This window comes from Canis lupus, chromosome 3 (assembly GCF_011100685.1).
Source record: "Canis lupus familiaris isolate Mischka breed German Shepherd chromosome 3, alternate assembly UU_Cfam_GSD_1.0, whole genome shotgun sequence".
In the NCBI taxonomy this organism is placed as follows: Eukaryota; Metazoa; Chordata; class Mammalia; order Carnivora; family Canidae; genus Canis; species Canis lupus.
The window spans coordinates 73,887,960-73,903,105 of NC_049224.1; the positions used below are offsets into that span (position 1 = coordinate 73,887,960).

Genomic DNA, 15,146 nt, shown 5'->3' on the forward strand with positions numbered 1-15,146 from the left:
TAATATTTGTAAGGTTTCCAGTCAAGAGCAGGCTATTACTAGTTAAGTTTTCAGGGAGTAAAAAGTTCTATGTGGATTTTTTACTGTATGGGTGTTGGTGTCCCTAATTCCCACATTGTTCAAGGGTCAACGTATACTGTAATAAAAACAATGTTACAAATAATTCATTTGACTCTCTAGCCTGTCTTCAAAAGCCCAGATAACCTGTAACTTATATTATAGGTAAAAGAAATCTGATGGCCTAACTTAGGTATCTAAACATTATATGAAATTTCCAAATCATTAATTTGAAAGTAGGAGTTCTATGGTTTCATTTGATTTACTGATGGAAATGGTGAAAAAGTAAAAGGGTTACTATTAGGAACTAAGTCCTAGGTCTACCCCTCCCTGCACCGTCCCCCACCAGATCACTTGAATCATGTAATCAACATCCATTGGCTATGCAATTAACTACCAATAACACCATAACTTAATTCTCATTTCTTGTCAGATCCACTTTTAGGGATATTATGATTCTGACAAATGCTTTGTCGATTCAATCCTCACTGTATCTTGAGATTATTCTTAATATAAACATTTAATAATCCTATCAAAAAAGAAAAAGTCACTGGATCTTTCACTTTTAAAGTAGAGAAGGGAAGCCATGGAGATTAAGTGCTTTGCCAGGAGTCACGCAGTTTGTTCATGACAGAGACAGGGCTGTCACAGAGACCACTATGTGTTCACTTTTAAAGCCCTTTTTCTTTTTCTTTGGAGAATATAACTAGACCGCATTACCAGCCTCTCTAAGACAGGTGTGGTCTTATAATGGAAACAAACTGCATCACGTCCAGGGTACCGTGGCTAAGAGCAGGTGTTCCTTTCTCGTGCTTTCTTTCTCTTTACAGGAGCTGAGTGAAGAGGAGGGCTTAGAGGAAGGAACAGATAAACATACACATGGAAGGTCACCCAGGTAAGAACATTCACATAAGTTACACTCACAAGAATTCTCGCATTGTATGGAGATTTATCCATTTCAGCAGAAACTCTACCTAAATTCTCCCACCCAACACATTTTTAATGCATACAAATATGTAATGCATACAAAAATGTTCTTGGAAAATAATTGTCAATAACAATAATACAAGCAAAATATATATTATCTGGAATGCATGTGTTTATACACTATGAATATTATTGGTGTAAGGACTTGGAAAACCCAGGATAAGATACTCAACATGTAAGAGAATTATTATAAAACTATATTGAGTAATGTGTAATTATAGGTTGCTTACAGAAATGAATGAGAATTAAAAATCATTTTAAAATCTAGGAGAAGGGATCCCTGGGTGGTGCAGCGGTTTAGCGCCTGCCTTTGGCCCAGGGCGCGATCCTGGAGACCCGGGATCGAATCCCACATCGGGCTCCCGGTGCATGGAGCCTGCTTCTCCCTCTGCCTATGTCTCTGCCTCTCTCTCTCTCTCTCTCTCTCTCTCTCTGACTATCATAAATAAATAAAAATTAAAAAAAAATAAAATAAAATCTAGGAGAAAACATAATATGAGCAATGACAGATGATGGTAATTTTGGTGAAGAACAATTTGAAGATTTAAAACATATTGCAATAAAATGAAGTTTTATATTGTCAAAATACTGACAAATGATTAGAAGAGTTTTACTAATCTAATAATGAAAGAAAATTAGAATTTTTAATTTTCATAAACCACAAATTCTTTCAAGAACAAGATTAAGTAAGGAAATCAAGTACTTCTTTCTTAGGGTTCCTATATTTTGTATTACATTTCTTATATTAAATTCTTATTGGTGGCAAGACAGTTGAATGTTTTTGAGTTAGTTGAATGTTTTTGAGTGATGAATTGCCATCATCCAAACATAAATGCTAATCAGTGTTAACTTTTGAAAGACGAATAGAATTTTATAATAGGATTACAAGGCTAGTTTTGATGTTGGTATATAAGCCTAATTAATAAATCAGCAATACCTTTTCCTATCAAGAACTTTCAGGATGCTTGGCTCTTTAACTTCTGGAATGAGTAAGAACAGCCTGAGGACACTTTCAGCATCTGTGTTCAGAGCCTCATTCCCTAAGACTGATTCACTACGTCTGAGATGGAACCCGAACTTACATTTTTTGAAAGCCCTACAGATGATCTGAACACACATCACAGGCTGAAAAGCAGTGGTGTATACTTGAGGAAGAGATTACACAAATTAGCATGTGATGAACTTACAGGTTCAAAGCACCACTTTATACCATAGATACTTTATTTCAAACATGTGTAAACTGAATTTTTTTGACTTAAATATTTTAAATGAACTAGTTGAACTTAATGGAATATTTGTTATTTTTAAAATGAGCATAAAGGTAAAACATCAAAAATCATTTATATCTAAACATGTTAACAAACGGTAACATTTTTCTAAAATAACATTTCAAACTTTGTTATTTGCTTTCAAGACTTCTACTGCCATCATATGTTAAATAAGGATATTATTTCATTGTGACAATTAATTCACTGAGATTTCTGGGTACAGAAATCACTTCCATCCACTGCTACAAAAGGAATGCAGGCTTCTGATTTGTATCCTATGGAAAAGTGAAGCCACCCATTCACAAAAGGAGCATGAAAAAGAAACAGAGCTATTAAAAAGACTTGAAGTGGGGCAGCCCAGGTGGCTCAGTGGTTTAGTGCCGCCTTCAGCCCAGGGCCTGATCCTGGAGACCTGGGGATCAAGTCCCATGTCAGGCTCCCTGCATGGAGCCTGCTTCTCCCTCTGCCTGTGTCTCTGCCTCTCTCTGTGTCTCTCATGAATAAATAAAATCTTAAAAAAAAAAAAAAAAAAAAAAAGACTTGAAGAGCTGCACAGCTTTCTGGCATTTCTTGTTTTGTTTTTAAGAAACTTGGGAGTTTATATATATAATTTTAATAATACAAGAATTTACTAAAAAAAATTACTGCATCTCTATACAATTACAGGATCTTGGCCATTAAAAAATTATATACAGAATTTTTACATCTAGGAGGAACCTATGCATTTAATTCAATTCCCTTATTTTGAGATGAGAAAATCTGAAGCCTAAAATGGACAAAGTAATCCACTAAAGACACATAGGCAGCCAGTTACAAAGCTAGGATCAGGAAGCCTTCAGAGTGTTGCCCAAACCACTCACAAATAAATGGAAATTCTTAGGCCTTTACCCTTAAGGTATCAGTGAGCTCAAGGGCTAAGGGTACGAAAGGAGAATGATAGTACAATATGAATGAAGGTAATCTCACAGAAAGAAAAGAGAATTAAGAATTTTAGACAAAATACCGCTATGTGGCTGCCCCTTTGTTGGGTATGAGAACAAGATGTCTTTTAGGTTTCCAAGGAACAAAGGTCACATCTATATCCCTGACTAATCAGACTGCTTTTAATACTATGGCTCCGTGTAATTTACAATATTAATATTTCCTTATTACTTCTTTTCCTATTATGTGCTTTGGTTTGGAGATTTGAATTGGAGAGGTGTAGTGTAGTGGTTAAGAACATTTTAGGAAAATTCTAGAGCTGTGCCGTCTAATACAATTACCACTAGCCTCATTGTGCTATTTTAATTTAATTACAATTATGTTAAAAACTCAGTTCTTTAGTTAGACGAGTCATATTTCAAATACTCAATCTCAGGAGGATAATGGCTGCCAAAATGAATAGTGCAGATATAGGACATTTCTGTCAATGCAGAAAGTTCTATTAACTTTTTCCAATAGCAAAACGGGAATAAGTAACACATGGTACTTTCTTTAGTGGATACCTCATGGGGGAATCATTAAATGAAATGATGAATGCACCGCTCTAGCACACAATAAATACATAGTCAAGGTAAACTACTGTTGGTAGAACCTAGGTTTTCAATGGCAAATGGAAATGCCTATCTTTTGTCTTTACATAATGCTGTTTGGCTGGTTGGTTGGTTGGTTGGTTGTCTTTTAAAAAAATGATCCCCAGCATTATCAATTTTATAATTAATTATCATACTTCCTAATTAAAGTGGTCTTTTAGTAAACCTGACAGACATCACAACACACAATACAAATATTTGGGAATAGGCCATTTATGGAGCATTTAATATATACTTCTTTCAATATATTCTACTCCATCTTTTACATGATTATAGAGGGAATACATCTAACCTCTCTGCTTCATTTTATTTATATGATGTTACTAGGATGGTAAATCATTAAAATCTTTCATAGGAGATGTTCACTGCAGAGAACTATGCATTGCTGAATATTTGCAGGCTATAACGAAACATTTAATTTTTAGCCTATTGTCCCTCTGCAGTAGGCAATGAACTTGTAAGTCAGAAAAACACCTAAACATAGAAAAGAGGCAAGTATCAAACAGAATCAAGTTATCAACGATTTACAGAGCAACTCCTATTATGCGATATCGCACCAGTTGTTAGAAACTGTGGAGATGCAAAGAAAGAGAGGATTCTTTAGTGAAGAAATCTGAAGAGTCAAGTTTCATGAACTGGAAAAAAAAAAATTAAATAGCAACATTGCCTAGCCCTTCAGATTTCATACATGTGCACACTTGCATATACACATACAAAGTATGTTCCAGGACTAATATTACCTTTTAGTAAAAACGACTTAGAGCTCTTCACTTTTGTCATCAGAATTTGCATTAGGCTTTCTTCATGGAGTAATTTTTCAAAATAAGTTTTAAAAATCACTTCATAAGAATTACATTGTATGTAGATTTGAGTAGAAAACAAAGCTGCATTGAGATTCTAACTAGTCTGTTTGGCTCACTCCCTCGGTAAGTGATTTACTCCCAGCTATCTGCCTCATAGCTTTTGGTATTCAGAATTCATGCTTTTGCAAAAGTGCAAACTACCGTATCATGAATCTTTTGGCATTCTCTACAAATATTCAAAACCACAAATGTAAAATAAGAATGTAAATTGCTTTGTATAGGCTAACAGTTTCTAAATCTTTTTTATGCATATCCTTTCCTGTATACTTTTAAGCATGTGCCCAAATATATGGATGTTTATCAGTTTATAAAAGATAGATACCACTGTACAATTATTGTTTGTATTCTAAAACATAGAAAAAATAGAGCTTTAAAGGGATAAAGGGATGCAGTTAATAATATTGTAACAACTTTGTATGGTGACAGATGGTAGCTAGATTTATCATAGTGATCACTTCATAATGTATATAAATGATCACTGTTGTACACCTGAAACTAAAATTGCATGTCAACTACATTTGAATAAAAAAGGCATCAAATGAAATGTAAATAGAAGCTCTATTTTTACCATCTCTCCAGCTGATCATTTTGTACATCCCCAATTGGAGTATAATTGCTATTAGAATACAGAGAAGGGAAAGATCAATATGAGCTAGTGTTTGGAAAGGCAACACGTACGAAGTGAGATCTGAAATGTGCCTTGGAATTAAGTGGGTAAGGTAAAAGAGGATTCAGGGTGTCTCCTTTAAGGGGAGGACAGAGCAGGTATATACGGAGAAACGACAAGAGGGAAGGAAAAAAGAATACGTTCACCTCTTCCCTTTTCAAGACAAAGATTTTTGATTTTGGAATTTAAAGGCATTTTTCCTGGTACTATGGCCAGAATATCTACAGTGAAGGGAATTAAATGTTTGTAAGAATCAAATTTTCTTAAATAATAGCCAGTGTGAAGGGGAAGGGCCAGGGGACAATTTTATACAACGCTCCTGAGAATGAAAATAATAGTAATGTTCCTGAAATAACTTTGAGAATATAAATCAAACATCCTAAAAATGCGCACATCCTTGGGACTTTATCCAAAGGAAACAATCATGTTTGTATACAGATCTCACTATATGGAGGGTTTATCACAGGTTGTTTCTTTTTTTTTTTTTTTTTTAAGATTTTATTTATTTATTCATGAGAGACAGAGAGAGAGAGGGAGTGACACAGGCAGAGGGAGAAGCAGGCTCCCTGCAGGGGGACCTGACATGGGACTTGATCCCCGGTCTCCAGGATCATGCCCTGGGCTGAAGGTGGCCCTAAACCACTGAGCCACCAGGGCTGCCCTCACAGGTTGTTTCTAACAGGAAAATATTGGAAACAATCTAAATCCCAAAAAGAAACAGAACATTGGTTAAACAAGAGATGTATCTGTGCATAGGAGGATGATGCAGCCATTTAAAAAGTGGATGACATGGAGAACTGTTTTAGTGGACATTGTTTTTGCCTCTCCAGGATTCTTTCTTATGGTGAGAGACTCATTTCTACCTTTTGGGAAACCATACATTCCCCAAGTCAGTCCACATGACATGGGGAGAGATGAATCTTCCCCTGGACAAAAATGAACAAGGGACTGGGACCTGGCTAGTAAAAGTATTGTATCTCCTGGCAGTTATGATTGTTTGACAGAACTCATGATTCAAATAAGGCCAATCAGAGTCAATTTTAAGATGTTGGTTGGCACTCTAGAAGAGTCACTCTCTTTCCACCGAGGTTGCTAATAAAAAGTAAACTTGCAGTTGCAAGTGGTTTTTGCTACCACACTGAGAGCCTGCGTGAGAAAATCCCATCACAAAGGAAAACAGAGTCTAGACAGGGAGAATAATCGATTTCTAGTGTTATTTGAGTATCTGAATTCAGCCATGAATAAAGCTAAGATCTATCCTTGGATTTTTTATTTACTTACATCAATCAAAAATTTCTAGTTTTTGCTTAAATCAGTTTGAGTTGGGTTTCTGTCTTGTGTGACAAGAGTCCTAATTTTAATATTTACATTAGAGTAAAAAAAGTCGGTTACAAAATAGTAGGGACGCTAGGGTGGTTCAGTAGTTAAGCGTCTGCCTTCGGCTCAGGGCATGATCCTGGAGTTCCAGGATCGAGTCCCACATTGGGCTCCCTGCATGGAGCCTGCTTCTCCCTCTTCCTGTGTCTCTGCCTCTGTGTGTGTGTGTCTCTTATGAATAAATAAATAAAATCTTTTAAAAAAAATAGTATCTACAGTAAGGCTCAGATTTTCACTCTAAAGATACATATTTTTATTATACACGTACAGAAAATATACTGGAAGGACACTTCCCCAGATTGTCAGTGGCTGTTATTTTGGGGTGGCAGGGTTATTAGCGGTTGTTCTGTTTTTTTTAAAAAAAAATATTTATTTATTCATGAGAGACAGAGAGAGAGAGAGAGAGAGAGGCAGAGACGCAGACAGAGGAGAAGCAGGCTCCATGCAGGAAGCCTGATGTGGGACTCGATCCCGGGACTCCAGGATCACGCCGTGGGCCAAAGGCAGGTGCCAAACTGCTGAGCCACCCAGGGATCCCCTCTGTTTTTACCTATTTCTACTCTCCAATGTCTCTATGGTCAAAATATTACATAATGGGGGGGGGAGTTTAAAAATCCGTTCTGAAGAATTCTGTTCAGCTATCTTCACCTCTTGCACCTGTTGATTATAACTCCTAGATCATTCTTTCCTTCTACCACAGTAATGAGTTTTGCTGGACACTTGGCTACGCAGATAAAGATTACAGTAGTTCTGAGTCTTCCTTGCAGCTAATTGTGACCACATGTCTAGGTCTCACCAATAGGATGTCAACAGAGCTGATATATGCAACTTGTATTATTGGCCTAACGTCCTCCCTTTCCTTTTGCTGGGCTTTCCCACAGGCTGGAATGCAGAGAGGGAGTTGAGAGTAAGCTAGCTTTGAACATAAAGAAAGGATAATACCCTACAGGATGGAGAAACAGTATGGAAAGCATCTTGGTCTCTGAGTGAACTTGTGAAGCAGAGCTCCTTATCTGCCCTGAGCCACTTGCCCATCTGTTAGGAAATAGTGAAATAAACCTGTTTTATTTGAGTCACTGTATTTCTGAATCTCTTCTCATCTTAGCCTATTCTCTACTAATAGGCTCCCTAAAGTTAAATGACCAAATTACATGGCTATGCACATATGGGTGTATATGTAGGGTGTGTGTGTGTGATTGTTTTCATGCCTAATATACCTAATATTAAAAAATGTAAAACCTCACTATCTAGTTCCAAATGGATAAAAATGAAATATAAGCAGTAAGCGGCATAAAGGCAGTTTCTTCTGCCTGGAAAATCTGAAGTTAAAAGGGCCAGTTGTGTAACTGAACTGCCTATTCTTTGTCCTAGGCCGATTCTTCAGCTTTCCCAGCAGTTCTGGGAACTAATACAATTCCAGTAAATCCCCATTTTGTTTAAATCACCCAGTGAACTTCAGTGGCTTAAAGCTGAGAAGTAAGGGCAGCCTGGGTGGCTCAGCGGTTTAAGTGCCTGCCTTTGGCCCAGGGCGTGATCCTGGAGTCCCAGGATCGAGTCCCACGTCAGGCTCCCTGCATGGAGCCTGCATCTCCCTCTGCCTGTGTCTCTGCCTCTCTCTCTCTATCATGAATAAATAAATAAAAATCTTTAAAAAAACCTGATAAGTAAGAGTGATAAGAGCAGCAGAGATGCTTCAGAAGGTACATGAGCTCCTTGAACTGTAGAGAAAATATTTAACACTCACATGTGCACACACAGGCCTGCATATACCTGCAAATGCACACACAGTGTCTTGTGAGAAGATGTTCCAAGGTTTATGTCAAAGGAATTCCAGCTATGGCTTGGACATTTACATGTGAGGGAGGACATGCAATATAGTCTTCCCAGGTACTAGCGCATTATAGTTGAGCTTCTTTGCCAATTCTGGGAACAGAATTCGCTTCATGTGGAAATGTTGAGGATTTCATTTCAAACTGTACCAGAATTAGGGCAGCCCCAGTGGCTCAGCGGTTTAGCGCCGCCTTCAGCCCAGGGCCTGATCCTGGAGACTCAGGATCGAGTCCCACGTCGAGCTCCCTGCACAGAGCCTGCTTCTCCCTCTGCCTGTGTCTCTGCCTCTCTCTCTCATTAATAAATAAATAAAATCTTAAAAAAAAAAATGTGATTCTTCACATCTCAACAAACTATACCAGAATTAATACATTGGTTCAAACAAGAAGATGCAGAGATAACATAAAGAAGGTCAAGAAAAAGAAGGTAGCACTTGAGAAAAGGTAAAGATCACTCCTTGTTGGGAGATGAGGAAGCCCTAAATGCCTTCAAGAGGCATCAAAGAAGAGTGTTGTGCATCTGCAGTTGAAATATGGGGGGAATAAGCCACCAAGTAACACGAGTCAGATAGATGGCTGTGGTTGAAGAGTTGTGGCCCCATTAAAAGACTATACCTGGGGCAGCTCCAGTGGCCCGGGGGTTTGGCGCCGCCTTCTGCCCAGGGCGTGATCCAGGGGAATCGGGATCGAGTCCCACGTCAGGCTCCCTGCATGGGGCCTGCTTCTCCCTCTGCCTGTGTCTCTGCCTCTCTCTCTCTGTCTGTCATGAATAAATAAATAAAATCTTTAAAAAAAAAAAAAAAGACTATACCTGTAAGCAAGCTAGGCTTGGCATTTTCAAGAACAGGCTGAGAAAATTAGCTGAGGAGAGAAGGTGAAAGTGGTTAGGGTGAATCATCAACTATTATGTTAATCCAAGTTGAACTTGGTGATGAAACAGTCATAGACAGCTGCCTACTGGTGTGTGAACATGAAATCGACATCTTAATTCTTTGGGTTCAAAATGCAGCTACTTCCAAATAATCAAGGTCAATATCAACAGCGATAAGTCAGGCTGATGGTATGCATCCTTGATGTGATGTGATGAAAATGCACTTTACACCTTTGTGGCCTTCCTCTGCAAACTCATAACCTCAGTTTAATCACAAAGAAAACATCATATAAATCTCAATTGAGAAAACATTCTACAAAACACTTGACCCCACTCCCCAAACTGCCAAGGTCATCAGAAACAATGGAAGTCTGAGAAACTATCGCAGCCCAGAGAAGCCTAAGGAGACATGATAACTAAATGTAACGTGGTATTCTGGATGGGATCTTACAACAGAAAAAGGACATTAGGTAGAAATTCAGAAAATGTGAATAAAGTATGGACTTTTGTTAATAATAATTTATCAATATTGGTTTATTAAGTAACACATGTGCCATACTAATATATTACACATAGGAGAAACTGGGTGTGGGGTATAAAGGAATTCACTATACTGTTTTTCAATTTTCCTATAAATCTAAAACAGTTGTAAAGATATAAAGTTTTTTTTTAAGGCAGTTTTATTTCACTTACTGACCTTGAGCAAGTTATTTAGCTTTTCTGTTCCTCATTGGCTCATCTATAAAATTAGAATAACTGGCTAATTCTGGCTATCTCAGAAATTTGTTGTGAAGATTAAATGAATTAAATGAAATGCTTAAAACAGTGCTTTGCAGATACTAAGCACCCAGCTAGTATTAGCTATTGCTGTTTTTGAGTATTTATAAAGCACAGTAATATTTTACACATAGACTAAATATGTGACATACAGATCTGACATATAAAATATTAAATTCTATGAACAAAGCTTGAAATAGTGTAATTTCTCTCAAGATGTCAAAAATTCCATAACTTCAAAGCTGGCTCGTCAAGTGAAGTGTAAACTGTGTTTGTACTGTATGTGCTCACACAGTGGGTCACAATGTAAACTTTTCTGGCCCTGGAAAAAATTCATCCTGAATTAAGGTATTAGAAACCTACTGCACAGTGATAATCCCCCTTAGTGTCTAAAATTCCTCATAGTTTGAAAAATAAGGATTGTATTTCACTATCAAAGTAATGACTTAGAGGATTCCCATGGAGAAACTGCTGGCTAGGCTACAGGCCTAAGATCTAAGCTAAAATACGAAAACTTCTGGGCACCTGTGTGGCTTAGTAGGTGAGCACCTGCTTTCAGCTCAGATTGTGATCCCAGGGTTCTGGGATCAAGTCCCGCATCCAGCTCCCTGCAGGAAGCCTGCTTCTTCCTTTGCGTATGTCTCTGCCTCTCTTCTGTGTCTCTCATGAATAAATAAATACAATCTTTTAAAAAATATGAAAACTTTTAAAGATTTTATTTATTTAGAGAGCAAGAGCAGAGAGGGGCAGAGGGAGCAGGAGAGAGAGAGAGAATCACAAGCAGACTCTATGTTCAGCATAGGACTGAATGTGAGGCTCCATCTCAAGACCTGAGCTGAAATCAAGAGGTGGACTCTCAACCAACCAAGCCACCCAGGTGCCTCCAAAAGATGAAAACTTTAAAATCACTTAGATGTGTGGCAGGAGAAATTAGCAGAAGTCAAAGGGCTTAGGTTGACATTTCTCCTAGTTAGAATGCAACTAATCAAACATATAAACAACATATGATGCCTTGAACATCTGTCTTAAATTGTGCAGATCCACTGTGGGTACTAAGATTTTGTGTAGGTAAAACCGCTCAGCTGTTTTCCCTTTTTTCTAATAATTCAAAATTTCAGTCTAAGTTCTGAGCTCTACCTAATTATTATGAATGCTTAAATTAGAAATTCTCCATATATCATGTTATATATTTCCTCGTTAGGTCTTTAATATTTTAAGATACCAATCTCTAACATACTCGCATGTTTACTATGTTTCATCTTTTGTAAATATTACATAAAAAAAAGTATTGTTCCCAAGTTCTATACAAAAATTTGATGTCAGTGTAGCTTCCTTTGACATTAACAGTGACAGCCTTTGATTTGTTTACAGTGGAAGGGCAACCACCTAAAGAGACTGCTCACTTAATCAAAAAGCTAGGGGCAAATAAATGTATCCTTACGACAAAGAGCTGAAGGACTGAAGGAAGATGAGAGAATCAGATATATTTAATCTAGAAAAAAACAGAAGAGGAGTAGTGTACACACAAATGACATTTCTAAATCTAGAATGGTTTGTCTTTTGGTTTTTTGCAGTAAGAAATTAGTATAGAAATTTCAAATCTTTTTGAATATAGAGTTGCTTTGAAACATTTCTCCTCTTCTATCTAAAATTCAGAGAACTTTTAAAAGTACATTTTATTTTTGAAATAATATTTTAGGAATAGTTTGGCCACTGCAGATGTACACTATTTATTCCCAACTTATTATTTACTTTCTCAAGCTTCTTGATTAGCATTTTAAAAACAATTACATTTAGATTTTTTTTAAATATCGTTGTCTTTCTTTTATATATCCTGTAAGTAAAAATGTCAATTTTAAGTCCTTGAAGTACACATATAGCAATCTCTCACTAAAAAAAAAAAAAAAAAAAAAAAAAAAGTAGTCTTTTTCTTTCATACTGAATACCTCACTAAGATGGTATTTCGATATGGATACTAAAGAATACAATAACTTAATGTCAATAATCATTAGCTATGCATACTACCTTTGTTGTAAGGAAGTAAATTATAGCAACCAATGTGTGTATAACCTTTCCAACTTCATACATTGTATATAAATTTTATACTCGCATATGTATAACTCTCCAGGTAGTAGATGTATGTTAAGATTTTTATGATTTATGGTGATGAACGAATGTTTTGTTTTTCTGATTTTGTTAAAATAGTTTTGATACACTGCATTTATTTTCAAATGGAAAGATGGTTACTTTTTGGTTTTCCACAAAAATGATAAACCCTGAACCTTTAACTATATATATTATTATTCTCTTTATGGCAACAAGTCTCTAAAGAAAATACAAAGCAATCATACCATACTAACTCAAACTGATCTCCATATTAAAATTATTTGTGGCTCTTATTCATCTAATGCCAAGTCACGAACTAATTAAAAACATTTTAAATTAAATACACTAGTTACCTATGTAAAGATATGCCCCTCTTTCCATTATACAAATGATTATAGATGGCTGGTCTATATTTATTATTATTCCAACACCACAGTTCAGAATTCCATGTTCTGAAGGTTAGAAAAGGAGAAGGCAATAAATATCCCCAAGTAAGAGATACGTGAATATATGAACTCATTTTGTCTCCATCTCTTATGATGTCTATAATTAAGAACCAACATACAAATTCCAAATGTTATCAAAACCTGCAGAGAAATTTTTTAAAAAGAATCCAGGAATCAAATTAGACAAATAGCCTTTAAATATTTAGAAATATTTTTGCATGAAAATGAACCAGAAAGATGATTTTCATGCTGTCACTTGTTACATAATATGCTACAGAAGTTTAAACTGATTGACAAGAAAATTCATTTCAAAGATAAAGCCAGGTTTCAAAGGGGAAGATGAATAAAGTCATTGAGAAATCAACCAATTTTTTTCCTTACGTTCTCTCCTCAAACTCACTCTCCCTTCTCCTCTCCCTGTTTCAGCAGCTGACCATATCTAGCCCCTGTGTTTCCTTAAACTCTCGTGAAGAATGTCCTTCACTTCCCTAAATAGCACAATTTTCAGTGAAGTGAAGGTAACGGGAATTAGAAGCTGTCATCTCAGAAAGAGACATGCTACTGTATTTTCTGCATTAGTCTGGAGGGCTGCAACATAGGACAAAGAGAAATAACCGTAAGAAAAATATTATTGTAACTACAATGGTGTAAAAAAATTTACTGACAACTACAATGTGCATCTCCTTGTAAAACCTTCCATTTTCATTAAAATTAAAAAATGACTCCATAATCTGTTGCAAAGTAAAATGTCATGTCTTCTATAGTTTTGCTATAACTATAGAAGGTAAATGAATGAAGCAAACTGCAAGGCAATGATGCATAAAATTGCTACTATGTATTATTTTCAAGGTAGAGCCATATCTATATATGGAACACAAGATATTTCAAAATGAATGTAACTTGTTGTCTTTACAATTTTACAGAATTAAAATTAATATTAGAACATTTTAGTAAACCCTAGCAAAAGTACCATATATGCATACCAGGATGTTATATATGTATATGTACATAGAGGTACATAGATAAATAAATAATAATACTAAATTATTAACACTATAGAGAATATACCCCCACACCCCATTTCTAACGGTAAGAAAATAATCAACCTGCATGAACTGGAATCAGATTCATTTTCTTCTTCACTAGTGCCATCATCCACTTCTGGTCTATCCAGCCAATGTGCACCGCCACAATCTTCAGCTGTAAACTCAAATGCAGGGACTTCAGAGGTGGATGCCATTGGCCAAGAAGGTGAATTCTGAAAATCCAGTTGGCTGGACCTTCGGTAACCAATTGAAGCCAAAGGCAATTGTAGGCTACATGGATCTAAAAACTTTCTCCCACCGTTTGCTCCAGTCTGTCCTCGATTCCAAAATTCTCCCTGCTGGCTGTCAACTGTAGAATTAGATGATGCTTGATGGCTAAACCACCTCCATCTGATTTTCAAAATCTGCTTCACATCAAACTCTTTACGAGAACCAGACATCCTCAGAGAAACCAAGTGATCGTCTAGGCAACGGGCAAAAAGCACTGCACACAGATTTGTGCATCCAACCAAGACAAGAGAAGTATATGCCCTGCTGTACACAATAAACAGATTGAAAGGAAATAAATCACGTTCACATATATATCTACATTAACTTTTATACCAATATAGCAGATTATAAAGAACAAAGGAGAATGAATAGCGATGAAACACGGTGGAACATTCCGTTCAATCAGAGCAAACTCTCATCCACCTATCCTGAAGCAGCTAGACCACTTTCCCCCCTCTTTTCCCATACTGACCATTAGCTCCCACGAACACTGACAGCATTCATTAAAGTCCTTTCAAATGCAGAACACCACCCTCTTTTCTTAAACCGCAAATGACAGAAACAGAAAGCACTATCCCATTGCAATATCTCAGTCTCTGCTGCTTAGTATATTAACTCTTTCACTGCTGAAACCAGGAATTTATTCCAGAACATTTTCCTTTGTACATAAAAATCACCGTCAAACTAAAATGTTTCCATTTTGATACTAAATTCCTAAATGACATATCACAAAATAAGCATTTTTTTTAAAAAGCATGTTTTAATTAGATGAGTTATCGTGACTTTCAAGCTGTGCTCTTTAGATGGCAGGGGAGGGAGGAATACAAAGGTGGGGCTCCAGTTTGTTGCTTTCCGCTTCTATCTTCTTCCTTCGGGAAAGGAGTGTATTTAATTAACATGGTAAGATCTGGGGTAAGGTTTCATTTGATCAAAGGATAAGAACAAGGAGAAAGAAAAAGTCTGAAAACTACAAAGGATCAAAATATGACAGTACTTACTCTCTTGTCAAAT

The 15,146-nt window shown here is 36.5% G+C and overlaps 1 protein-coding gene and 1 long non-coding RNA gene across 7 annotated transcripts in view; one reads left to right on the plus strand and one right to left on the minus strand.

Moving 5' to 3' along the window:
• Window positions 1-14,559, plus strand: part of LOC111095295 — a 72,998-nt gene extending 58,439 nt beyond the window's left edge. The window contains exons 2-4 of the long non-coding RNA XR_005357291.1: window positions 888-952; window positions 13,246-13,435; window positions 13,966-14,559. This is a non-coding gene — a long non-coding RNA (uncharacterized LOC111095295). The remainder of the gene's footprint in view (window positions 1-887; window positions 953-13,245; window positions 13,436-13,965) is intronic.
• The window catches only part of KLHL5 (kelch like family member 5), an 88,152-nt gene that overhangs the window by 55,190 nt on the left and 17,816 nt on the right, over window positions 1-15,146 (minus strand). The window contains exons 1-2 of one of the 6 annotated variants that reach the window (XM_038533472.1): window positions 13,926-14,519; window positions 12,727-12,825 (exon numbers count right to left, since the gene is read on the minus strand). The exons of 3 other annotated variants lie outside the window; for them this stretch is intronic. In XM_038533472.1, coding sequence (XP_038389400.1) covers window positions 12,727-12,825; window positions 13,926-14,305 — 479 coding nt within the window. In that variant the 5' untranslated portion in view covers window positions 14,306-14,519. Of the gene's footprint in view, window positions 1-12,726; window positions 12,826-13,925; window positions 14,520-15,146 lie in introns of those variants that run through there. 2 more of the 6 variants (XM_038533473.1, XM_038533477.1) reach the window with 2 other exon arrangements.